We start from the raw sequence: 27,767 nt of genomic DNA on the forward strand, positions 1-27,767 counted from the left end.
CTGAGAGTCCTTTAGGTGCCTTTTAGCAAACTCCAAGCGGGCTGTCATGGGCCTTTTTACTGAGGAGTGGCTTCCATCTGGCCACTCTACCAGACACCTGATTGGTGGAGTTCTGCAGAGATGGTTGTCCTTTTGGAAGGTTCTCCCATCTCCACAGAGGAACTCTGGAGCTTTGTCAGAGTGACAATTGGGTTCTTGGTCAACTCCCTGACCAAGGCCCTTCTCCCCCAATTGCTCAGTTTGGCAGGGCGGCCAGCTCTATGAAGAGTCATGGTGGTTCCAAACTTCTTCCATTTAAGAATGATGGAGGCCACTGTGTTCTTGGGGACCTTCAATGCTGTAATCAAGTTTTGGAAACATCTAAAGGATGATCAATGGAAACAGGATTTGCCTGAGCTCAATTTTGAGTTTCATAGCAAAGGGTCTGAAAATGTATGTAAATAAGGTATTTCTGTTTTTTTTTATTTTTAATACATTTGCACACACACACACACACACACAAACTGTTTTCACTTGGTCATTATGGGGTATTGTGTGTAGATTGATGAGGAAACAAATGTATTTAATCCATTTTAGAATAAGACTAACTTAATAAAATATAAAAGGTCAAGGGGTCAAAAAGTCTATACTTTCCGAATGCACTGTATATGGAGATATATACCATACATTCATAATTTTCACTGAAAAGAAAAGTGTTGTTTCTGGTCTTCAGTGGGCATTGTTTTTGTGTGTAGTCCCTTGTCTTTGTGTGTGTGACTTGTGTACTAACTTTCCTCTGCACAGAAATATTTTCCTTGGCGAGACCTTCTCAAGTTACGTTAGTGTGCACAATGACAGCAGCCAGGTGGTCAAGGACATACTAGTCAAGGTACAATGCAGATTTACATCAATCCAATGGCAGCATCTTTCATCTCTGATGAATCCACTTGTCCTATTCACACTCCTTTAAGTGAAATCCCTCTGTTTTTTTTTGTCATGTCTTACAGGCAGACCTGCAGACCAGCTCTCAGAGGTTAAACCTATCAGCGTCCAACAACGCAGTCACAGAGCTGAAGCCTGAGTCCTGCGTTGATGATGTCATCCACCATGAAGTCAAAGAGATTGGGACTCACATGTACGTTTTCTTTTCTGACATGGAGTCAATCTGGAATGACACCCTATTCCCCATATAGTAACCAACTTTTGATCAGTGCTCTTATTAATTCTGGGGAAAGGGTGTCACTTCGAGACACAGCTATGGGGCAGATGTACATCAACACATCTGTAAAGATGCATAGGAGATGATTTGAGTGCTAAAATGCAAAGAATTTGTGTCTCTACTCCAGTTTGGTTTGTGCAGTCAGTTATACCACACAGGCTGGAGAGAAGCTGTACTTCAGGAAGTTCTTCAAATTTCAGGTGAGTTCCTTTATTTGAACTCTCCCATTCCCCCTCACTGAGTTATATTGGAAGAGCAGACCTCAACCCTGAACAATGTCACTGGTCCACGTCTGCTAAGTAACTAAAATGTCAATGTAAAAAGGCAATAGCACACTAGCTTTGGCTTTTGACTACCGAACAATCTCACTACCTACTATCCTCAGTCTCAGACGGGGTCTACTCTGAGTCACACAATTAAACTAAATCTAACTTCTCCAGTAATACTTTTTTGTATAAGATATACCGACTGTTTTAAATCAAATTTGTTGGCTCATGGATTTAAGTATTTTTTTGTTACCAGAGATAAATGGCTATATTTTTGTTGTTGTTGTGAAGGAAGATTTATTTGTATTTTTATGGCTGTTGAATGGAGGAATCGTTTGAGAAATCATTTGAGACATTTGCATCATTTAGCTTGCAATGTTTTCTCAATCAGGTTCTGAAGCCGCTCGACGTCAAAACCAAGTTCTACAATGCAGAGGTATGTTTGTTTCTCTCTTTCTCCCAGCTGCACTTACCTCACTGTTTTATTACCAAAACAATGACAAATAGTCACCTTAGCAGCGTATTCAACCTTCCACCTTTGTCAACATACTTTTCTTCACTCATATATAGTCACATCTTTTCTCCATAAATTTCCACTATCAATTCAGCAATTGGTTTTTAATTTGACAAATGGTTTGCTGTATGTCGTGTTTCATTCCATGGTCAGGCATTTTCCATTAGTGACTCATATAGTAACATTTGCAGATTTTCTCTCATAGTACTGTTTCATAGTTTCATTCACTAGAGCATCAGATGTATTGTCACTTTCATTTGACATGTAACCTTCATTTGTTTATTGTCTCTTGTGTTTTTGTTTTCTCCATTAGAGTGACCTCAGTTCTGTGGTAATAGTTTTTTTCTGTTTTCACTGCTCTTAACCCTCGCTTTCTTAATCATTTTTGTTGCAGCAATGTCTGTCTCTTTCTGTAGGAAATGAGCAAAGGCAAAATAATTAAAAGGCATGCATGGAAGTTAACACGCTATTGTGGGGAATAAAAGCCTGTAGAAAACTCAATGGTACAGTAGCCTGGCTGATGCGAGGGAGAGCTGTGACACACTGCTCTGGACAAGAGCCCGTTGATGGTACAATATTTGCACAGAAATTGGCTTGAGCTTTGATTGGTTCTCTCTCTCAAAAAGAAGTCAAATCTGGGGGGTTGAGACCTTCTTAGTTGTTTGGATTTTAAAAGCCAACAGTTGTATTGGAAGGGGGCAGCGATTGGGAGCTGTGTGGGGCTGTCCATGTGGGTGTTTGAGCGAGAAAGACATGGAGGAGAACCAATCAGTAAAAAAAGCACAGGCCCCTTCAATATCAACGCATCATACCGAAAACATCCAAATAAACTTTCCAGACTGTGAAGTCAGGAAGATTTCAAGTTTGGTTTCAGCCGGACTAGAGAGATATTACTTTTCGCCAGGAAATCAGAGGTATCAGGCTGCGTTAATAAAAGTCCATGAAATGCTTTTTCCACTGTTTTGCCGTTGCTCTGATTTTTCCCTCTTCGATGATTTTTCCCTCTTCGATGATTTTTCCCTCTTGCTAACTCATCTCTCACAGGACTTTCTCAGCCCTAGACAACATTGGTGTAGGGCTGTGAAATGGCACCCTATTCCCTATATAGTTCACTACTTTGGGCTCTGGTCAAAAGTAGTGCACTAGAGTGAATAGGGTACTATTTCAGGCAAATGCTTAGGTCTGTATGATTGTAGTGGGGTTTCCATTTCAACACTTCTTTTGAATGATTGGATTCAGAATGTAGATTTGAATGATATCTCTTAGGGCTGTACATTTGAATTATGTTTATGGAGTTGGTGATTTTATAAATCTGATTTCTAAATGTATATGTTTATTTCACTCTTTTAACTGAAAGAAACTCTTTCAAGAGTCCAAATAGATCTGATCAAGTGAAACATTGTTCACATAAAGCTATGGCCAAAAATAGCTGCACTTACATGGGGTATAAGGTGCTATTTGAGATGTTTCAGATCTGAGGGTTTGGGTGGGGTGGATGACTGGTCAGGCTCGGCATGGGAGATGGGAAGTAGAGGTGCTGTAACAACAACCCCAGTCTGGCAGAATGTTACTGACTGTGGTCCCTACTTAATCACTAGCCTTTGGATTATAGGGCATGAACTAATCTCGGAGCACTCCTCTGTTCAGTTCAGTACTAATCCACTCCTCAAAGGTAAACTGAGCAGACTTTTGTACTCCATTTGGGCCCCACTGGTTGATTTTTCATAGGGCTGACAAAGAAACAAAAACCCTGTCTTACTGGGGTACTAATGTGTAACATTTCAGGCGCATTCATACAGTACATGCCTAAATTATACAGGTACTTTGTGGTGTTTTCCAGATTCTACCTGTATAAATTACATGTGAGCAGAAAAATGTGACACACACTAGGCCCAAATTAAATCTACAATATCCCCTTGAGTGGCCAATATAAGTACATTGAAAGGGGATTGAAGTCGAAGTGCTGCCCAGTTAGATCCTTTGAGGTGTTCCTCTAGTTAGTATTGGCGTCTAACGTTAGCGCCGACCCCTGACCCCAGACAGACGAGGTGTTCCTGGAGGCCCAGATCCAGAACATCACCACGTCGTCCATGTTCATGGAGAAAGTGTCCCTGGAGCCCTCCATGATGTACAACGTCGCCGAGCTCAACACCGTGGAGGACGAAGGGTAAGGGAGACACACACACATTTTTAGCTTTGTTTTGATTGTGCAGTAAAATAAAGGGGAACTGAGTTTCTAGTGTCAGTACTTTGTTATTTTACTGTTTTTTTTTTGTTAAAACATTTAGAAAGGGAAAGCTGTATGACTTCTGATTTGGAAACTATGCTGCTTACAAAATACAGCATTCACTTGGCCAGGTTTTGTCAGTGTAGCTGGAAACGCCCCCACTATATGTCAAAGGTAATAGGTTTTCAGAGTTCTCCACCCTGACTGTGTTCCAGAACGTCTACATTTGGGAAGATGTCTTACTTGCAGCCCATGGACACGCGCCAGTATCTCTACTGTCTGAAGCCCAAGCCAGAGTTTGCAGAGAAGGCGGGCATCATCAAGGGCGTGACGGTGATCGGCAAACTGGACATTGTGTGGAAGACCAACTTAGGAGAAAGAGGAAGGCTGCAGACAAGCCAGCTACAGAGAATGGTACCCGTACATTATCAGTTAAGAGTATATGATTCCTAGTCACAGTATACAGTATGGTTGTTGCATAACAGGACATTCTCTGTCTCAATGCTGTCTTTGTGGTTATTTGTTGAGTGGTGGAGATGTTTAGTATTGGTGGAGATGTTGAGTGGTGGTGTTGATGCTGTCATTGTTTTTGTCAGTCATACCTGGGCTGTTGCCGAATGTGACTCATTGGAGAATTACAATGAAAATAGCAAAGCTCAAGATGATTGTATTCGCAGCATTGACAAAAGCTCAGCCTTCAACACCATAGTACCCTCCAAGCTCATCATTAAGCTTGGGGCCCTAGGACTGAACCCCGCCCTGTGCAACTGGACTTTCTGACCGGCCGCGCCCAGTTGTTGAAGGTAGGAAACAACACCTCCACTTTGTTGATCCTCAACACAGGGGCCCCACAAGGGTGTGTGCTCAGGCCCCTCCTGTACTCCCTGTTTACCCATATGTGGCAACGCAGGCCTCCAACTCAATCATCAGGTTTGCAGACGACACATTAGTAGGCCTGATTACCAAAAATGACAAGACAGCTACAGGGAGGAGGGTAGGGCCCTGGCGTAGTGGTGCCAGGAAAATAACCTCTCCCTCAACATCAACAAAATAAAGGAGCTGATCGTGGACTACAGGAAACAGCAGAGGGAGCACGCCCCTATCCACATCGAGACCGCAGTGAAAAGCTTCAAGTTCCTCGGCGTACACATCACTGACAATCTGAAATGGTCCACCCACACAGAAGAAGGGGCAACAGCGCCTCTTCAACCTCAGGAGGCTGAAGAAATTTGTCTTGGCTTCTAAGACCCTCACAAACTTTTACAGATGCACAATTGAGAGCATCCTGTCGGGGAGTATTACCGCCTGGTATGGCAACTGCAACCGCAGGGCTTTCCAGAGGGTGGTACGGTCTTCCCAACGCATCACCGGGGGCACATTGCTTGCCCGACAGCACCCAATGTCACAGGAAGGCCAAAAAGATCATCAAGGAGATCAACCACCCGAGCAACAGCCTGTTCGTCCCTCTACCATCCAGAAGGTGAGGTCAATACAGGTGCATCAACGCTGGGACTGAGAGACAGCTTCTATCTCAAGGCAATCAGACTGTTAAATAGCCATCACTAGCTGGCTACCACCTGGTTACTCAACCCTGCACCTTAGAGGCTGCTGCCCTATATATTCATTTTACCTTTATTTAACTAGGCAAGTCAGGTAAGAACAAATTCTTATTTACAGCGACGGCCTACCGGGGAATAGTGGGTTTAACTGCCTTGTTCAGGGGCAGAACGACAGATTTTTACCTTGTCAGCCCGGGGATTCAATCCAGGAACCTTTTGGTTACTGGCCCAACGTTCTAACCACTAGGCTACCTGCCACCCCTAAACATGAAATCACTGGCCACTTTAATAATATTTACATACTTAAATATGTGTATGTGACCAATAACATCTGCTAAATATGTGTATGTGACCAATAACATCTGCTAAATATGTGTATGTGACCAATAACATCTGCTAAATATGTGTATGTGACCAATAACATCTGCTAAATATGTGTATGTGACCAATAACATCTGCTAAATATGTGTATGTGACCAATAACATCTGCTAAATATGTGTATGTGACCAATAAAATTTGATTTGAATATATTCTCAATTGGGAAATGCAGTCATTCTACACGGTTTCCAAATTGGCCTACAATTGCGTCACAAATTGCGTATCAACCAAACGACCACCCAAAAACACAAAAAGCGGAAAATTTAACAAAGTACAAAACACAGTGCAATCTAAAGTGGCCTCAACCATGGTCCCAGATGATGCCATGGTCCCAGATGATGCCCTGGTTCCAGATGATGCCCTGGTTCCAGATGATGCCCTGGTCCCAGATGATGCCCTGGTCCCAGATGATGCCCTGGTCCCAGATGATGCCCTGGTCCCAGATGATGCCCTGGTCTGATACCATGGTCCCAGATGATGCCCTGGTCCCAGATGATGCCCTGGTCCCAGATGATGCCCTGGTCCCAGATGATGCCCTGGTCTGATACCCTGGTCCCAGATGATACCCTGGTCCCAGATGATACCCTGGTCCCAGATGATGCCCTGGTCCCAGATGATGCCCTGGTCCCAGATGATGCACTGGTCCCAGATGATGCCCTGGTCCCAGATGATGCCCTGGTCCCAGATGATGCCCTGGTCCCAGATGATGCCCTGGTCTGATACCATGGTCCCAGATGATGCCCTGGTCCCAGATGATGCCCTGGTCCCAGATGATGCCCTGGTTCCAGATGATGCCATGGTCCCAGATGATGCCCTGGTCCCAGATGATGCCCTGGTCCCAGATGATGCCCTGGTCCCAGATGATGCCCTGGTCTGATACCATGGTCCCCCCTGGTCCCAGATGATGCCCTGGTCTGATACCCTGGTCCCAGATGATACCCTGGTCCCAGATGATGCCCTGGTCCCAGATGATGCCCTGGTCCCAGATGATGCCCTGGTCCCAGATGATGCCCTGGTCCCAGATGATGCCCTGGTCTGATACCATGGTCCCAGATGATGCCCTGGTCCCAGATGATGCCCTGGTCCCAGATGATGCCCTGGTTCCAGATGATGCCATGGTCCCAGATGATGCCCTGGTCCCAGATGATGCCCTGGTCCCAGATGATGCCCTGGTCCCAGATGATGCCCTGGTCTGATACCATGGTCCCAGATGATGCCCTGGTCCCAGATGATGCCCTGGTCTGATACCCTGGTCCCAGATGATACCCTGGTCCCAGATGATGCCCTGGTCCCAGATGATGCCCTGGTCCCAGATGATGCCCTGGTCTGATACCATGGTCCCAGATGATGCCCTGGTCCCAGATGATGCCCTGGTCCCAGATGATGCCCTGGTCTGATACCATGGTCCCAGATGATGCCCTGGTCCCAGATGATGCCCTGGACCCAGATGATGCCCTGGACCCAGATGATGCCCTGGACCCAGATGATGCCCTGGACCCAGATGATGCCCTGGTCTGATACCATGGTCCCAGATGATGCCCTGGTCCCAGATGATGCCCTGGTCCCAGATGATGCCCTGGACCCAGATGATGCCCTGGTCCCAGATGATGCCCTGGTCCCAGATGATGCCCTGGTCTGATACCATGGTCCCAGATGATGCCCTGGTCCCAGATGATGCCCTGGTCCCAGATGATGCCCTGGTCTGATACCATGGTCCCAGATGATGCCCTGGTCCCAGATGATGCCCTGGTCCCAGATGATGCCCTGGTCTGATACCATGGTCCCAGATGATGCCCTGGTCCCAGATGATGCCCTGGACCCAGATGATGCCCTGGACCCAGATGATGCCCTGGACCCAGATGATGCCCTGGACCCAGATGATGCCCTGGTCTGATACCATGGTCCCAGATGATGCCCTGGTCCCAGATGATGCCCTGGTCCCAGATGATGCCCTGGACCCAGATGATGCCCTGGTCTGATACCATGGTCCCAGATGGTGCCCTGGTCCCAGATGATGCCCTGGTCCCAGATGATGCCCTGGTCTGATACCATGGTCCCAGATGATGCCATGGTCCCAGATGATGCCCTGGTCTGATACCATGGTCCCAGATGATGCCCTGGTCCCAGATGATGCCCTGGTCCCAGATGATGCCCTGGACCCAGATGATGCCCTGGTCCCAGATGATGCCCTGGTCCCAGATGATGCCCTGGTCCCAGATGATGCCCTGGTTCCAGATGATGCCCTGGTTCCAGATGATGCCCTGGTTCCAGATGATGCCCTGGTTCCAGATGATGTCATGGTCCCAGATGATGCCCTGGTCCCAGATGATGCCCTGGTCCCAGATGATGCCCTGGTCTGATACCATGGTCCCAGATGATGCCCTGGTCCCAGATGGTGCCCTGGTCCCAGATGATGCCCTGGTCTGATACCCTGGTCCCAGATGATACCCTGGTCCCAGATGATACCCTGGTCCCAGATGATGCCCTGGTCCCAGATGATGCCCTGGTCCCAGATGATGCCCTGGTCTGATACCATGGTCCCAGATGATGCCCTGGTCCCAGATGATGCCCTGGTCCCAGATGATGCCCTGGTCCCAGATGATTCCCTGGACCCAGATGATGCCCTGGACCCAGATGATGCCCTGGACCCAGATGATGCCCTGGTCTGATACCATGGTCCCAGATGATGCCCTGGTCCCAGATGATGCCCTGGACCCAGATGATGCCCTGGACCCAGATGATGCCCTGGTCTGATACCATGGTCCCAGATGATGCCATGGTCCCAGATGATGCCCTGGTCCCAGATGATGCCCTGGTCTGATACCATGGTCCCAGATGATGCCATGGTCCCAGATGATGCCCTGGTCTGATACCATGGTCCCAGATGATGCCCTGGTCCCAGATGATGCCCTGGTCCCAGATGATGCCCTGGACCCAGATGATGCCCTGGACCCAGATGATGCCCTGGTCTGATACCATGGTCCCAGATGATGCCATGGTCCCAGATGATGCCCTGGTCCCAGATGATGCCCTGGTCTGATACCATGGTCCCAGATGATGCCATGGTCCCAGATGATGCCCTGGTCCCAGATGATGCCCTGGTCTGATACCATGGTCCCAGATGATGCCCTGGTCCCAGATGATGCCCTGGTCCCAGATGATGCCCTGGTCCCAGATGATGCCCTGGACCCAGATGATGCCCTGGTCCCAGATGATGCCCTGGACCCAGATGATGCCCTGGTCCCAGATGATGCCCTGGACCCAGATGATGCCATGGTCCCAGATGATGCCCTGGTCCCAGATGATGCCATGGTCCCAGATGATGCCCTGGTCCCAGATGATGCCCTGGACCCAGATGATGCCATGGTCCCAGATGATGCCCTGGTCTGATACCATGGTCCCAGATGATGCCCTGGACCCAGATGATGCCATGGTCCCAGATGATGCCCTGGTCTGATACCATGGTCCCAGATGATGCCCTGGTCCCAGATGATGCCCTGGTCCCAGATGATGCCCTGGTCCCAGATGATGCCATGGTCCCAGATGATGCCCTGGTCCCAGATGATGCCATGGACCCAGATGATGCCCTGGTCCCAGATGATGCCCTGGTCCCAGATGATGCCATGGTCCCAGATGATGCCATGGTCCCAGATGATGCCCTGGTCCCAGATGATGCCCTGGTCCCAGATGATGCCCTGGACCCAGATGATGCCCTGGACCCAGATGATGCCCTGGACCCAGATGATGCCCTGGACCCAGATGATGCCCTTCTAACACGAAGAAAATCGGTCCAAAATTGTAGGCGGTAAATCGGGGAAAATGTACCAACGTTTCGGTCTCAGTCAACCTTCATCAAGGTATTTATTTTTCCCCCCCTTGTCGCCACCAGGCTCCAGGTTACGGAGACGTCAGGCTATCGCTGGAGATGATCCCAGACACCGTCAACCTGGAGGAACCCTTCGACATCACCTGTAAAATCACCAACTGCAGGTATAGTTGTACTCAAATATTATTGTACACCAGGGGTGGGGTTATATAGCGTTTCAATTCACTTGACTGAATTCAATTAAAAATGAATTGACCTCAACTCTGCTATACGCATGTACTGATCTCTATATGCTTTAGTCTACTCCCCTGTCTGTCATTGTCATGCCATTTCATTCATGTACAAGAAGGAATGACAACCGATAGTCAGATGGCTAAAGAACATACCGATGTGTAACCAGGCTGGTTGTGTGTGTTGTTGCAGTGAGAGGACCATGGACCTGGTGCTGGAGATGTGTAACACCTGCTCCATCCACTGGTGTGGTGTATCAGGGAGACAGCTAGGCAAAGTCAGCCCCAGTGCCTCACTCGCTTTGCCCCTCAAACTCCTCTCCTCTGTCCAGGGACTGCAGGTATTTCTAAAGTTATAATACTTGGTTAAAGCAGAGAGGTATCAAGCTTTAATACTTGTCACAAGCATGTATTTGTTTTGTCTTTTTTACAAGGCTTATAATATGTTATGTCCCTCGATCCATAACATTTTCAACTGCCTCAAGCTGGCTGTTATTTAGTGTGTGGTCATTGTGAGATGATTAAAAGATATTATAAGGCCAAATCATTTTAATGACATGTTTAACGAATGCCCCGCTTCACTTTTCCCCCAAAATAAAAATGGCATCTGAAAAATGAAAAAAGTTGCAATATTATAGCAGATAATGTCCTCAAGCCCCCAGTAAAGAGAGAGACAGAACTTCCTCACGGCTGACCTTTTGCCTCTTTTATCTTCCCCAAGAGGCTAACAATCTGTTGATTAGGTCACTAGCTGTTGAACTACGTTTGCTATAGTATTTTAGCAAGAAGGTCCACTTTTCAATGTTTTATTTACTCGCCTTGACAATAAATCCATTAAACATTCAATTGGCCTAAATGGGGTCATAAATGCTCCATGACAAGTTTTACAATGCATTGTAACTGCATCCCAATGCATCATACCTGGATGCTTTTATAGTGTTACCCACAAAGCATATGACCCTTTATGATGTCTTATTATGTTCAAAATATATTACTGATAATAATCATAACTAATTACCATTTTCTTATATTTCAGAGTATATCCGGCCTGAGACTAACCGACACATTTCTGAAGAGGACGTATGAATACGATGACGTTGCACAGGTGTGTGTGGTCTGTCCATACATGAGCCGGGAGAGCTAAGACCTTCCCAGACCCTTCTAGAACCCAGCACTATAAATCTCAAATCTCCATGCACCAACTTCCAAACTCTGCACCTATACTATCACCTTACAGTACACACCCCAAGGTTATCATGTTTTAACAGATGTTATGTTTTTAATGTTTTCTTTGCAAAAAAAAATCTGGATTTTAAATGTGAATAAAAGCGGTGATTTAATCCATGGTTGGTTGTGCTTTCACTATAAAAACATGTATAGTGCACTATTCACAGTGCTTTCGGAAAGTATTCAGACCCCTTGGCTTTTTATTAGGTTACATCTGTATTCTAAAATTGTATTTTTTTCCCTCCTCAATCTACACACAATACCACATAATGACAAAGCAAAAAAAGATATTTGGAAGTTTTGCTAACTTACTCAAAACAAATATTACATTTACATAAGTATTCATACCTTTTACTCAGCACTTTTTTTAAGCACTTTTGGCAGCTATTACAGCCTTGAGTCTTCTTGGGTATGATGCTACAAGCTTAGCACACCTGTGTTTGGGGAGTTTCTCCCATTCTTCTCTGCAGATCCTCTCAAGCTCTGTCAGGTTGGATGGGGAGCATTGCTGCACAGTTATTTTCTGTTCTCTCCAGAGATGTTCAATCGGGTTCAAGTCCAGGCTCTGGCTGGGCCACTCAGGAACATTCAGAGACTTGTCCCGAAGCCACTCCTGCGTTGTATTAGCTGTGTGCTTCAGGTCGAACCTTTGCCCCCAGTCTGAGGTCGTGCGTGCTCTGGAGCAGGTTTTCATTGAGGATCTCTGTACTTTGCTCCGTTCATCTTTCCCTCGATCCTTACTAGTCTCCCAGTACCTTCCACTGAAAAACATCCCCACAGCCTGATGCTGCCACCACCATGCTTCACTGTAGGGATGGTGCCAGGTTTCCTCCAGATGTGATGTTTGGCATTCAGGCTAAAGAGTTGAATCTTGGTTTCATCAGACCATATAATCTTGTTTCTCATGGTCTGAGTCCTTTAGGTGCCTTCTGGCAAACTCCAAGTGGGTTGTTATGTGCCTTTTACAGAGGAGTAGCTTCTGTCTGGCCACTCTACCATAAAGGCCTGATTGGTGGAGTGCTGCAGAGATGGGTGTCCTTCTGGAAGGTTCTCCCATCTCCACAGAGGAACTCGAGCGCTCTGTCAGAGTGACCATTGGGTACTTGGTCACCTCCCTGACCAAGGCCCTTCTCCCCTGATTACTCAGTTTGGCAAGGCGGCCAGCTCTAGGAAGAGTCTTGGTGGTACCAAATTTCTTCCATTTAAGAAGTGTTCTGTGTTCTTGGAGACCTTCAATGCTGCAGAAATGTTTTGGTGCCCTTTCCCAGAACTTCTCATTCAAAGGTTTTTCATTTTTTTTACTTTCTACATTGTAGAATAATAGTGAAGACATCAAAACTAGGAAATGATACATATGGAATCATGTAGTAACCAAAAAAGTGTTAAACAAATCTAAATATTTTTTAGATTCTTCAAAGTATCCACCCTTTGCCCTGACAGCTTTCTACACTCGCGGCAGCTTTACGCACTCAAGGTATTGTACAAATCTGCCTCTGAAGCGATTTCATTATATGATTTCACAACAAGACTTTAAACAGCTATCAATTGTAATACATTTTATTGAGACATATTTTTGGACAAAACATTATGCTGCTTTGTTTTACAAGCATATTCATTAGCTTGTCTGACACATCAGATGGAAGAGCATGCAAAATCAACAAGACTGAATGAGTCTTATACTAGCTATCAACATTGCTTTAGCTATGTGAACTGAAACTGAATCAAAAGGGAAATGGCATTGACGTGTGTTTGCTATGATTGTAAATCCAGGGGCTGCAGACACCAAGCATACTTTCAAGGACACTCATTTATCGTCAATTTAGCAGTCAGATAATTACTATTGAAAGCAATGCTTTCAAGGCTTCGGCCATTTGTTTGACCCAACAGCAACTATAGCAAAATATTTGGTACAAAAATAACAGTTTGAACATGGTAGAATAGAAAACAATGTAACCCTTCTTTCGTGTATAACTGTCATGTAATCATGAGAAAAGGAATACGTGCTCCCTGTTCAAATACTTCACACATGCATCCTTGATCCCTTTCAGACCTTCCTTAATTCCTTCCTCCTTTCTCTAATCCCTTTTCGCACCTTTCTTAATTATTTTCTCCCTTTCTCTCCTTAATTTCTTCATCCCTTTATACTCTCATTCCTTATCTCCTTCCTCAATTTCTCCCCTTCCTCAATTCCTTCCCCTCATCAAGGCAATTACTACAAGCAATATTAATAAATCAAATCCTGGGGCCAGTACTTGCAGGTGCAATGTTACAGAACGTTAACATAGAACTGTATTGTGTATACCAGGTACAATTGCCTGTCATGTAGAATAGGGAATTGTATCCGCTCTATTCATTTAATTTCTACCTGGTTTCCCCTCACTGAATACACCCCTGCATTCTCCTACATACAATTCTGTTGGATCAGTGAAATCTTTCAGAGGAACAAAGGATCTGTAATTCAGTATAGGAACAGGGCAATGGTTAGGACATTGCTACTACAGCACAATATACAAACAATGTAGAAAAACACAAATCCATTTGCAATAATCCTTGTTCTGATATGTATTCATTTCTTGTTTCTCTGTCTCTTCTTTTTTGTGTATTAGTGTTATACTGTTAGGCATTTACTGCACTGCTGGAGCTAAAAAACCAAGCATTTCGCCGCACCTGCTTTAACATCTGCTAATCTGTGTATGTGACAAATAAACTTTATTTAATGTGGGTCTCTAGAACTGTGCACAATGTTTGGTGGAAATGTATTTGAAACTAATTGGGTGTCTTGAATGTGTTTGGAACTCTGTTTCCTGATTGGGTATCGTCTATACTGAACGAAAATATAAAAGACAATTTAATTGATTTTACTGAGTTACAGTTCATATGAGGAAATCGGTCAATTGAAATAAATTCATTAGGCCCGTCTATGGATTTCACATGACTGGGAATACAGATATGCATCTGTTGGTCACATATACCTATAAAAAAAAATTGGCTTCATAATGGACCTCAGGATCTCGTCACATTATTTTTGTGCATTCAAATTTCCGTCTAAAAAATGCAATTGTGTTCGTTTTCTGTAGCTTATGTCTGCCAATACCATAACCTCACCGCCACTATGGAGCACTCTGTTCACAATGTTGACATCAGCAAACCACTCGCCCACATGTTGGCATACACATGGTCTGCGGTTGTCAGGCCGATTGGACATACTGCCAAATTCTCTAATATGACATTGGAGGTGGCTTATAGTAGAGAAATTAACATTCAATTCTCTGGCAACAGCTCTGGTGGACATTCCTGCAGTCAGCATGCCAATTGCACGTTCCCTCAAAACTTGAGAAATATGTGGCATTGTGTTGTGTGACAAAACTGCACGTTTTAGAGTGGCCTTTTATGGTCCCCAGCACAAGGTGCACCTGTGTAATGACCATGCCGTTTCTTGACATGCCACACCTGTCAGGTGGATGGATCATCTTGGCAAAGGAGAAATGCTCACTAATAGGGAAGTAAAGAAATTTGTACACAACATTTTAGAGAAATAAGCTTTTTTGTGCATATGGAACATTTTGGGGATCTTTGATTTCACCTCATGAAATCATGGGACCAACACTTTACATGTGGTGTTCATATTTTTGTTCAGTGTACATAGAATGTGTTAGATACTCTGTCTCCTGATTGGGTGTGTAAAATGTTTCCTTTCCTCTCTGAAGACCCAGTCCCAGTGAAGTGCCATCGTCCCCATCTGTCCCTTCATTCCAGCTCTGTCGGTGATGTGAGTTTAAGGAATGGGTGTAGAGATTGTAATCACATCATATGGTTGCCCTTCCTTTATTGAAACTTATACGCTGAAGGTAAGAAACATTTACATGCCTTCAAATGTCCTTTTCACCTTGTGTAACAACATGGTAATAACCGTTTAAGTAGTTAATATGCAGATCCTGATCCATCTATTGCCAGTAAAACAAAAGCGCACATGTACAATCAGGCCTCTGCTATGATATAACTGGACAGGTGGTATCAAATCCACCACAATCTCCATGCTAATTCTCACCATTCCATTAGAGCACGTGAAGGGGAGGACACCTCTTTATTAGACTATGGAGATGCACTCTAAGAGCGAGCCCTAACCTCTGTGTCGTAGTACACAGACCTGTGTGGATCACGAGTGCTCCTCAGCGCTGCCACTGAAGGAGCGGCTGCGGATGTGGTTCCTCAGCTGTTCGATCAACTCTGGGTTCTGATGCTGGATCTGCTGGGCAAACTGCTGACCACTGCAAACCGAGAGAGACCAGGGGAGTTAGAATTGAGTGTTTCTCTGCTTTACTTATGCACTCCTTGTGTCAGGCAGCTTGTGAAAGAACTAGGATGTAGCATCCTACATCAAATATTTAAAAATAATCTTCTAAAATAATGTAAAATGTCAAAGGGAAATTCATGATCATTTAGTCCAAATTAAACCTCACTAATTCTTGATGTGTCTGATGCTTATGTAAATGTGTAATTAGAGCCCTAATGTCATAAACAGAGATGTGTATGTTACAGTAATAGCACTATGGTGCTGCCGTACGCTTCAATCAGGCTGGAGATGTCCGACAGCCCTCCCACTCCTGCTGCTGGGCCCCCAACTGCATTGGACATCATCCCAGACATACTGCCCACAGAGGGAGAGAACCCAAAAGAGAGTTATAAACATGTGTCACATGCCATTTAATGACAAAAACTTGAAACAAATATTGAGTACAATTGAACAGTAAATCCTACATTCTGACTTTCTTCAAGAAATTATAACAGGATTATGAGTTAGTGGGATGTAGGGTATTTTTGTATAGTAAAACATAAATCTAATTTTATTTGTCACATGCTTCGTAGACAACAGGTGGAGACTAACAGTGAAATGCTTACTTACAGGTCCTTTTCCAACAATGCAGAGTTAAAGATAAGATACACATTTTAATAAAAAATTGAAATTGTGACACGAGGAATAAATACACGCTAAATAACGAATACAAATAAAGAGTAAAAATAACATGGCTATTTACACAAAAGTTTGTGGTCACTTAGAAATGTCCTTGTTTTTTAAAGAAAAGCACATTTTCTGTCCATTAAAATAACATTAAATTGATCAGAAATACAGTGAAGACATTGTTAATTCTGTAAATGACTGTAATCGAATCCACAAATGCTGATGCTCCAGATACTCAACTAGTCTAAAGAAGGACAGTTTTATTGCTTCGTTAATCAGAACAACAGTTTTCAGCTGTGCTAACATAATTGCAAAAGGGTTTTCTAATGATCAATTAGCCTTTTAAAATGATAAGCTTGGAATAGCTAACACAACGTGCCATTGAAACACAGGAGTGATGGTTGCTGATAATAGGCCTCTGTACGCCTATGTAGATATTCCATTAAAAATCATCAGTTTCCAGCTACAATAGTCATTTACAACATTAACAATGTCTACACTGTATTTCTGATTTTTTAAAAGTGCTTTCTTTCAAAAGCAAGGACATTTCTAAGTGACCCCAAACTTTTGAACGGTAGTGTATATGAGGAGTAGAAAATAACATGGCTATATACAGGGAGTACCAGTACCAAGTCGATGTGCAGGGGTATGAGGTAATTGAGGTAGCTATGTACTGTACATATACAGTAGGTAGGGGTGATATTGATGGGCTGTGTCTCGATAGATTCAGTGGGGTGGCTTTCACCTATTTATTAATCCAGATCAGTGCAGATGAAGGAACCGAGATGAGGAAAGGATGCCTCACACTATTGAGCCCCAGCCCTGGGTATGCTGAAACATGCCGAACACTCACAGCTGTTGCACTTGCTGGTTCTGCATCACACTGGCGGCCTGTAAATACACACAAAGCCAATCACCATGTCACCCATTTAAATGTGTGAAAATGACCATGAATTAGCAGCGTTGATGGGGATCCAGATGCATTCTCAAGTGGCGTGACTACTTAGTGCTGGTACCTAGTAAAACTATTCATGATTCAGCCCAGCTGCTGCCATGTAGGATTGGAATGCTTATAATGACATGCACTCTCTGCCCTGTCGGGCATTCCATCAGCCACCCGTTCAATCAACTAGTCATGATCAACGCCTTGAATGTCCCCAGGCCCCTTGACCAGGCCAACTGTGTAAGGTATGCGGTTCATTTTAGGAAGCATTCTCCACTAGTAACTGTATCACAAACACTCATAAAAGAAGTATGAGGAATCTGTGTCTAGGATTTGTCTAGGCCAGGGATGGCCTTGGCCCTGGAGAGACTGCAATGTGTGTCATACCTGTGTCGAATATAGTATTTATTTTCTTTCAAATATTGCAGGTGAGCCTGATTTACTTTTCTGATGTAATAGAACCAATGGCATAGTCCCAAAAGTGCATACCCCCACCCCCCGCATCTGGTGCACCGTATAAGTGCACCTAAAGTACATTAAGGAAAACAACATCTATTTCCACCCAGGTACAGTGCATTCGGAAAGTATTCAGACCACTTGACTTTTTTCACATTTTGTTATGTTACAGTCTTATTCTAAAATGGATTCAATTTGTGTTTTTTTTCATCAATCTACACACATCAATCTTTGGTGCAACAAACTTGGCACACCTGTATTTGGGGAGTTTTCCCCCATTCTTCCTTGCAGATCCTCTGAAGCTCTGTCAGGTTGAAAGGGGAGCGTCACTACACAGCTATTTCCAGGTCTCTCCAGATGTTCGATTTGGGTTCAAGTCCAGGCTCTGGCTGGGCCTCTCAAGGACACTCAGAGACTTCTCCCGAAGCCATTCCTGCGTTGTCTTGGCTGTGCGCTTAGGGTCTTTGTCCGGTTGGAAGGTGAAACTTCGCCCCAGTCTGAGGCCCTGAGCGCTCTGGAGCAAGCTTTCATCAAGGATCGCTCGGTTCATCTTTCCCTCGAACCTGACTAGTCTCCCAGTCCATGCCGCTGAAAAATATCCCCACAGCATGATGCTGTCACCACCATGCTTCACCGTAGGGATGGTGCCAGGTTTCCTCCAGACGTAACGCTAAGCATTAAGGCCAAAGAGTTGAATCTTGGTTTCATCAGACCATAGAATCTTGTTTCTCATGGTCCGAGTCTCTATTAGGTGCCTTTTGGCAAACTCCAAGCTGGTTGTTATGTGTCTTTTACTGAGGAGTATGTCTGGCCACTCTTCCATAAAGGCCTGATTGGTGATGCTGCAGAGATGATTGTTCTTCTGGAAGGTTCTCTCATCTCCACTGGGAAACTCTGGAGCTCAGTCAGAAGGACCATTGGGTTCTTGGTCATCTCCCTGACCAAGGCACTTCTCCCCCGATTGCTCAGTTTGGCCAGCTCTAGGAAAAGTCTTGGTGGTTCCAAAGTTCTTCCATTTAAGAATGATGGAGGCCACCATGTTCTCGGTGACCCTCAATGCTGCAGACACTTTTTGGTACCCTTCCTCAGATCTGTGCCTCGACGCAATCCTTCTCGGAGCTCTACGGATAATTCCTTCAACCTCATGACTTGGTTTTTGCTCTGACATGCACTGTCAACTATGGGACCTTATATAGACAGATGTGTGCCTTTCCAAATCATATCCAATCAATTGAATTTACCACAGGTGGACTCCAATCATGTTGTACGAACATCTCAAAGATGATCAATGGAAACAGGATGCACCTGAGCTCAAAAAAAGTATAGACCTGTTTTCACTGTCATTATGGAGTATTGTGTGTAGATTGATGAGAATTTGTATTTATTTAATCAATTTTAAAATATGGCTGTAACGTAACAAAATGTGGGGAAGGGGTCTGAATACTTTCTGAATGCACTGTACATGTTGTGTGCAGGTGTTTGTTCCAGCCCAGCACTAATTATAGTCTTACCATGCTGATGAAGGCAGGGTTGTTGATGAGGCTGGCCATGTCAAATCCCAGTCCCGTAGCTATCTATAACAAGCAAACATTCAAAGGCTTCATTTTGTATTTATTATGAATCCCTATTAGCTGCTGCCTAGCAAGGCATGTGTGTATAGTACGTTTGTTATCGTGTGTGTGTATACGTGTGCCTGTGCCTGGGTGTGGGTGTCTCTTCACAGTCCCCATCACTTCACACTCCATAAGGTGTATTTTTATCAGTTTCTTCAATCTGATTTTACTGCTTGCATGAGTTACTTGATGTGGAATACACAGTTGAAGTCAGAAATGTACATATACTTAGGTTGGAGTCATTAAAACTCATTTTTCAACCACTCCACAAATTTCTTGTTAACAAACTACAGTTTTGGCAAGTCGGTTGGACATCTACTTTGTGCATGACATATGACAATCTTTCCAACAATTGTTTACAGACAGCTTATTTCACTTATAATTTACTGTTTCACAATTCCAGTGGGTCAAAAGTTTACATACACTAACAGTGTGCCTTTAAACAGCTTGGAAAATTCCATAAAATAATGTCATGGCTTTAGAAGCTTCTGACAGGCTAATTGACATAATTTGAGTCAATTGGAGGTGTACCTGTGGATGTATTTCAAGGCCTACCTTCAAACTCAGTGCTTCTTTGCTTGACATCATGGAAAAATCAAAAGAAATCAGCCAAGATCTCAGAAAAAAATTGTAGACCTCCACAAGTCTGGTTCATCCTTGGGAGCAATTTCCAAACGCCTGAAGGTACCACATACATCTGTACAAACAATAGTACGTAAGTATAATCACCTTGGGACCATGCAGCCGTCATACCGCTCAGGAAAGAGACGTGTTCTGTCTCCTACAGATTAACGTACTTTGGTGCAAAAAGTGCAAATCAATCCCAGAACAACAGCAAAGGACCTTGTGAAGATGCTGGAGGAAAGAGGTACAAAAGTATCTATATCCACAGTAAAACGAGTCCTATATCGACATAACCTGAAAGGTCGCTCAGCAAGAAAGAAGCCACTGTTACAAAACCGTCATAAAAAAAGCAAGACTATGGTTTGCAACTGCACATGGGGACAAAGATCCTACTTTTTGGAGAAATGTCCTCTGGTCTGATGAAACAAAAATAGAACTGTTTGGCCATAATGACCATCGTTATGTTTGGATTTGCAAGCCGAAGAACACCATCCCAACCGTGAAGCACGGGGGTGGCAGCATCATGTTGTTGGGGTGCTTTGCTGCAGGAGGGACTGGTGCACTTCACAAAAGAGATGGCATCATGACGAAGTAAAATTATGTGGATATATTGAGCAACATCTCAAGACATCAGTCAGGAAGTTAAAGCTTGGTCGAAAATGGGTTCCAAATGGACAATGACCCCAAGCATACTTCCAAAGTTGTGGCAAAATGCCTTAAGTACAACAAAGCCAAGGTATTGGAGTTGCCATCACAAAGCCCTGACCTCAATCCTATAGAAAATATGTGGGCAGAACTGAAAAAGTGTGTGCGAGCAAGGAGGCCTACAAACCTGACTCAGTTACACCAGCTCTGTCAGGAGGAATGGGCCAAAATTCACCCAACTTATTGTGGGAAGCTTGTGGAAGGCTACCCACAACGTTTGACCCAAGTTATTAAACAATTTAAAGGCAATGCTACCAAATACTAATTGAGTGTATGTAAACTTCTGACCCACTAGGAATGTGATGAAATAAATAAAAGCTGAAAGAAATCATTCTCTCTACTATTATCCTGACATTTCACACAATAAAGTGGTGATCCTAACTGACCTAAAACAGAGAATTTTTACTTGGATTAATTGTCAGGAATTGTGAAAAACTAAGTTTAAATGTATTTGTCTAAGGTGTATGTAAACCTCCAACTTCAACTGTATATTTGAGAATATTCAAATAGCCAGCCTTTGCCTTGATGACAGCTTTGCACACTCTTGGCATTTTGACAACCAGCTTCACCTGGAACGCATTTGTAACTGTCTTGAAGGAGTTCCCACAAATTCTGAGCACTTGTTGGCTGCTTTTCCTTCACTCTGTGGTCTGACTCATCCCAGACCATCTCAATTTGGTTGCGGTTGGGGGATAGTGGAGGGCAGGTCATCTGATGCAGCACTCCATTACTCCCCTTCTTGGTAAAATAGCACTTACATAGCCTGGAGGTGTGTTGGGTCATTATACTGTTGAAAAACAAATGATAGTCCCACTAAGCCCAAACCAGATAGGAAGTGCAGAATGCTGTGGTCACCATGCTGCTTAAGTGTGCCTTGAATTCTGAATAAATCACAGACAGTGTCACCAGCAAAGTACCCCCACACCACAACACCTCCTCCATGCTCTATGGTGGGAAATACACTACGGAGATCATCCATTCACCCACATCGCGTCTCACAAACACAGAGCGGTTGGAACCAAAAATCTCACATTTCTACCGGTCTAATGTCCATTGCTCGTGTTTCTTGGCCCAAGCAAGTCTCTTTTATTGAGGCCCTTTAGTAGTGGTTTATTTGCAACAATTCGACCATGAAGGCCTGATTCACAAAGTCTCCTCTGAACAGTTGATGTTGCGATGTCTGTTACTTGAACTCTGTGGGAGCATTTATTTGGGCTGCAATTTCTGGGGCTGGTAACTAATGAACTTATCCTTTGCAACAGAGGTAACTCTGGCGGTCCTCATGAGAGCCAGTTTTATCATAGCGATTGCACTTGAAGAAACTTTAAAAGTTCTTGAAATGTTCCGTATTGACTGACCTTCATGTCTTAATGTAATGATGGACTGTCGTTTCTCTTTTCTTATTTGAGCTGTTCTTGGACTTAGCCCTATTTGGTAAAAGACCATCTTCTGTATACGCCCCACCCCACCTTGTCACCACACAACTGATTGGCTCAAACGCATTAAGAAGGAAAGAAATTCCACAAATGAACTTTTAAGAAGGCGCACCTGTTAATTGAAATGCATTCCAGGTGACTACCTCATGAAGGTGGAAAAGAGAATGTCAAGAGTGTGCAAAGCTGTCATCAAGGCTAAGGGTGTCTATTTGAAGAATCTCAAATATATTTTTTATTTATTTAACACTTTTTTGGTTACTACATGATTCCATATGTGTTATTTCATAGTTTTGATGTCTTCACTATTATTTTACAATGTAGAAAATAGTAAAAATAGAAAAACCGTTGAATGAGTAGTTGTTCTAAAACTTTTGACCGGTAGTTTAGTACTGTACGCCTCCCATAGTCTGTTCTGGACTTGGGGAATGTGAAGAGACCTCTGGCGTCTTGTGGGGTATGCATGGGTTTCTGAGCTGTGTGCTAGTAGCTTAAACAGACAGCTCGGAGCATTCAATATGTCAATACTTCTCACAAATACAAGTAGTGATGGAGGCAATCTCTCCTCTATTTTGAGCCAGTGTACACATAGCTCTCCATGTACATTTAAAGGCCAGGTGTGCTGCCCTCTTCTGGGCCAATTGTAATTTTCCTAAGGCCCTCTTTGTGGCACCTGACCACATGACTTGATAGTAGTCCAAGTGCCACAAACCTAGTGCCTGTAGGACCTTTACTCAGAGCCTGTGGCAGGTCATTAGTAAAGAATGAAAAATGAAGGGGCCTAGACAGCTGCCCTGGGGAATGCCTCACTAATCCTAGAGGCTGCACTGAGAGGCTTCCAATAAAGAACACCCTCTGTGTTCTGTTAGACAGGTAACTTTCCATCCACATTATAGCAGGGGATCTAAAGTCATAAAGTCATTATGATCGATAATGTCAGAGTCTGCACTGAGTAACAAAACAGCTTCCACAATATATGTAATATAATTTTCTCTCAGCCAATGATCAGTAATTTTTGTAAGTGCTGTACATGTTGAATGCCCTTTGCTATAACCGTGCTGAAAATCTGTTGTTAATTTGTTTACTGTGAAATAGCATTGTATCTGGTCAAACACAATTTTTCAAAAAGTTTACTAAGGTTTGGTAACAGGGTGATAGGTCGGGTGTTTGAGCCAGTAAAGGGTGCTTTGCTATTCTTGTGTAGCGAAATGACTTTTGCTTCCCTTCAGGCCTGAGGGCACACACTTTCATGTAGATTGAAGAGATGGCAAATAGGAGTGGCAATATCATCCGCTATCATCTTCAGTCATTTTCCATCCAAGTTGTCAGACCCAGGTGGCTTGTCATTGTTGATCGACAACAAAATAACAATGCTTGTCTTTCATAATTTGGTCATTTAGGTTCAGAATTTGTTGTTGTCATGTCTATGTTTGCCAATGAAAAAATAATTAAAGAAGTTGGCAATACCAGTGCGTTTTGTGTTGAATGAGCCATCTGATTCAATGAATGATGGAGCCAAGTTAGACTTTTTGCTTCAAATTTAATTTAAGGTGCTCCAAAGCGTTTGACTATCATTCTTTATATAATTTATCTTTGTTTCATAGTACAGTTTGACGCTGAATCGGACAAGATAAATCCGTCTGTAGGTTCAGTATGATATAATTTTGTCTGATAATGTGTCTGATAAAGCTGTTGACACAATTGGGATATCTTGACATACTTGAATACCCGTGGGATATAAGATACACATTTAATATTACATGAAGAAATCTAGAGTTGTGTTCACATGTAAATAAAGTGTCCATTATTGGAGCTGTAGTGACAGTATTTGTAGGGGAGTAATGATATATTATTACATGTGTTTTTTTTAGATTGACCTTAAGATATGAAATCACACAAGGAGGTAAAACAGCACTACTTACAGGACTGACTGCCTCTGTTTGCTTCTGCTCAGCAATCTTCAGGTTGGATTTGTAGGTGTCGTTCTCTGGATCTAACACCAGAGCTTTCTTAAAGTAGGAGATGGCCTCTGGGTACTTATTCATAGCAGTAAATGCCAATCTAGACACGCACAGGGAATAAGAGACATTGGAGAAGTGCAGTAAATTTAACTCCAGAGCAAAACAATAGCTATTTTCAAGCCAAATTTTTGCATTATATCATCAGATACTGCTATTGCTCTGTAAACAAAGTTCCAAAAAGCAATACCATATTCCTCAAATGATACATGACTAGACATTGTAAACAACATTTCCACTACTCTCCCATGTCTAACTCACCCCATTCTCCCATAGCCTTTACTGTAGCTGGGGTCGATCCCTATGGCCCTCTCACAGTCCCCCGTTGCCTCTGTGTAGTTACCCAGTCTACTGTGGGCGGCAGCCCTGCGGTCATGACAACAGCAGCAGCAGCCAGACGCTCAGGTTTATTTATTTGCACTCAGATCAATAAGGCAGGCACATGCAAAGGCTGCAGCAGCTGTGTGCCTGTCTAGTAGTCTGGTTCACCAGATGTGTATGCCACTATGTCTTTCAGCTCAGACAGTGCTGTAACTGTGACTGCATTATCTATGTATAGTACAAGAATAACATGAGTTATTGTCACAGTTGTACACAATAATTACCAATATAGTTGGTATAAAAACACAATGGATACAGACATAATTTAGGTGTTGTGTTATATATTTCTCATTTGAATACAGTGTTGATACTTCTCCATTTCAGAAGCGGTTGTGTGTACCTGTTACAGTAGTAGATAGCGTTTCGGAGGTCCAGATTGATGGCTTTTGAGTAGCATTCCACTGCACAGCTGTAGTTCTCCTCTTTCATGTGATTATTCCCTGAAAATGAAATGCCGTTTTAGTTCAGCCTGATAATGAGGTTACGTCTACTATCAGATTTTACGACAACATTACAAAACAATGTCAATCTGAAGGAAAACGGAAGTGCACTTAAACTGAGTTTGCACTCATCCAAAGTGTATTTATCATACGTCTACACTACATATTAAAACAGTGCCAGGTACCTTCATTCTTCAGTTGTTCTGCCCTCTCTGTGTCTTCTGGTGATGGGGACGTCTCTGGTGGCACAGGGTTATTCTGATCATTCTGAGGAAAATACAATGACAGATCAAGTAAGATATCAATAAAGCTTAATATACATTATACATCATCTTAGTTTACTGATTGTGAGGTTACTGATTTGAGAATGATTGATGAACTGCACACAGACAAGTTAATGTTGTAGTTAAGGTAAAAGAGTTTGAAATAAGGTAGAGAATCAGAGAGTAACCCCACCTTGAGGAGAGAATTGAGGAATATTTCAGTGAGAGGTTGTGGTGCTGCGAGATGACAGTCACTGGAGTTGATCTTGAAGGTGGTCTCCAAACATTGTATTGCAACTACAAGGGGAAAAAATTGTGTTGTAATAACACAATAGTCAACACTGAGCTCTTTATTTTATTGTTATACAGGTAACAAAATAAAGGAAACACTTGCTTAAATGAAGGATGCAAATTATACATTGAAAGCAGGTGCTTCCACACAGGTATGGTTCTTGAGTTAATTAAGCAATTAACATCCCATCCCATGATTAGGCATCATGTATAAAAAATGCCCAGTTGCCCATTATTGTGGCTACCATGGCTCGAAGAAGAGATCTCAGTGACTTTGAAAGAGTGGTCTCAAAGGAGAATAGGGTGTTTTAAAGTCGTTGTTGTGTGTGTTTGTCTCAGTCACCAGATCTTAACCCAATTGAATATTTATGGAAGATTTTGGAGTGGTGGCTGAGATAGCGTTTTCTACCACCATCAACAAAACACCAAATGATGGAGTTTCTTGTGGAAGAATGATGTCGCATCCCTCCAAAAGAGTTCTAGACACTTGTAGCATCTATGCCCATGCATATTGAAGCTGTTCTGGTGGCTCGTCTTGGCCCAACACCCTATTATGACAATTTATGTAGGTGTTTCTTTTATTTTGGCAGTTATCTGTGGGTCTATTTGATAAGAAGACATAGTGCACATGTTATTGTAGTCCACCCACAACTGAGTCACCAACAAAGTTAACAAATCCCTGAATTGGAGAGCGCAGGGTACAGTATTTTCATAAGCGGTTTTAAGAAACGTTGTGATCGGACAGCGATCCTAAGCTGATCTACCTTCGAGGCTTTCCTGCTCATCGGAATTCAAAGCGCCACAGTGAGTTTGATCTCGCAGAAACTGCACAATAGAGAATGCCAAGCGCTTCTCCACTGCCATTTTGCTGCAAAAAACATAATACAGCATTTAGGGATACACAGAATAGAATCCCACACAGTGAGAGGCTGTAGCGTTCATTCAAACTAGAATAAGCGTCACAAATGTGTTTTTTTTATGACAGTTCTATTGTTATTGGACTCCCTTACGATATGATTAGCTCAAGCCACTGTAATGTGGTACATTGGAGCCAAGTTGATAATACATTGCACCAAATATAATACAATACTGCCTGTGGTAAGATGCAGGTCTGTTTCCAAGACAACTCAAGAGGGAAGTTGAGTGTGTGTATAAGCCATTCTGTATGAGTAAGGGAAAGGGGGATACCTAGTCAATTGTACCAATGAATGCCTTCAATTGAAATGATTCCTTCAGATTATTCAACATAATTCAGATTTCAATGTGATACACATTTTTAGCGTGGGGATTTGGTAGTCTTTTCATATCTATTGTCTACTCATTTTAATTTGGGGATGGTGAAACATATCTACAATACTAATACTGATGATCTTGTGGTATTGCATAAACATCAAGCACAACCAGGTGTGCCATTATAAATGATCCATAACCTACACAACAGGGAACCCATGTTACCCATATTATTAGATATGAGAATATGGGCTATTTCTTATTTCTATTGCACTGAAATAAATTATGACACAATCGATGTTTGGAATGGCATAATACAAAAACATACATTTTGAATGAATTACATCTATTGTATCATTGACAGCTTTGCAACCATGCATAATTGTAAAACCCTCAAATGTATCATCATGCTTGTTTGACATTTCAAAGCAAGGCAACTCTAGCCCTCTGTTCTGTTGACATCAGCCTCATAACAAAAGATGTAGTGATGACATGGGATGATGCGGTGTAGCTGCTAATGCCAGTAGGGACTTGAGATTTTCATCCCATGTCAACCTAATGCATCCTTATCTAAAGTAAATAGCAGTCTTTGATGACAGACATTTATTTATCATTTACATAGCGTGTCCAAAATACGTTATCTTCCCTGATCATCACCGACAATGCGTCTCTCTGCCCATGCAGTGCAGTCTGCAACCTATAATGGCAGAGCATCGCTATCATAAAGCTGCCTATACAAGGGAGAAAAGCAAAGCCAACTCCACTGCTCATTCCTATCCTTCTAAATATAGTACTGTAACATTGTAAATAACAACATTGAGGCAAGGGATGCCATTCGACGACCCCCGCCCATTGCGCCCACCTACCTGAGATATTTTGCAGCTGTCCCTGCTATCGCGTCATGAGAACTTCTCTGATTGATCGCATCTCTGGCGCCTGCGCATTTACAACGGAAGTAAACCGATTCAGTGGCACTACTACTAG

The 27,767-nt window shown here is 43.3% G+C and overlaps 2 protein-coding genes across 3 annotated transcripts in view; one reads left to right on the top strand and one right to left on the bottom strand.

Moving 5' to 3' along the window:
* The window catches only part of LOC115147153 (trafficking protein particle complex subunit 13-like), a 30,415-nt gene extending 18,876 nt beyond the window's left edge, over positions 1 to 11,539 (top strand). The window contains exons 4-13 of one of the 2 annotated variants that reach the window (XM_029689199.2): positions 784 to 868; positions 987 to 1,114; positions 1,326 to 1,398; positions 1,856 to 1,900; positions 2,292 to 2,309; positions 4,018 to 4,145; positions 4,421 to 4,619; positions 10,033 to 10,133; positions 10,393 to 10,540; positions 11,236 to 11,539. In XM_029689199.2, coding sequence (XP_029545059.1) covers positions 784 to 868; positions 987 to 1,114; positions 1,326 to 1,398; positions 1,856 to 1,900; positions 2,292 to 2,309; positions 4,018 to 4,145; positions 4,421 to 4,619; positions 10,033 to 10,133; positions 10,393 to 10,540; positions 11,236 to 11,343 — 1,033 coding nt within the window. In that variant the 3' untranslated portion in view covers positions 11,344 to 11,539. The remainder of the gene's footprint in view (positions 1 to 783; positions 869 to 986; positions 1,115 to 1,325; positions 1,399 to 1,855; positions 1,901 to 2,291; positions 2,310 to 4,017; positions 4,146 to 4,420; positions 4,620 to 10,032; positions 10,134 to 10,392; positions 10,541 to 11,235) is intronic. The other variant, XM_029689200.2, reaches the window with a different exon arrangement.
* Positions 11,540 to 12,967: 1,428 nt separating this feature from the next.
* On the bottom strand, positions 12,968 to 27,738 carry LOC115146984 (small glutamine-rich tetratricopeptide repeat-containing protein beta-like). Its single transcript, XM_029688972.2, has 11 exons — positions 27,650 to 27,738; positions 26,318 to 26,421; positions 25,456 to 25,559; positions 25,185 to 25,266; positions 24,900 to 24,999; positions 24,440 to 24,544; positions 24,083 to 24,221; positions 19,297 to 19,359; positions 17,240 to 17,277; positions 15,991 to 16,074; positions 12,968 to 15,694 (listed from the first exon to the last, which is right to left on the bottom strand). Exons 2-11 carry the CDS (start codon positions 26,415 to 26,417, stop codon positions 15,583 to 15,585), a joined length of 927 nt encoding a protein of 308 aa, XP_029544832.2. The 5' UTR covers positions 26,418 to 26,421; positions 27,650 to 27,738; the 3' UTR covers positions 12,968 to 15,582.
* Between the last annotated feature and the right edge of the window lie 29 nt (positions 27,739 to 27,767).

Source organism: Oncorhynchus nerka, linkage group LG19 (genome assembly GCF_034236695.1).
Source record: "Oncorhynchus nerka isolate Pitt River linkage group LG19, Oner_Uvic_2.0, whole genome shotgun sequence".
Lineage (NCBI taxonomy): Eukaryota > Metazoa > Chordata > Actinopteri > Salmoniformes > Salmonidae > Oncorhynchus > Oncorhynchus nerka.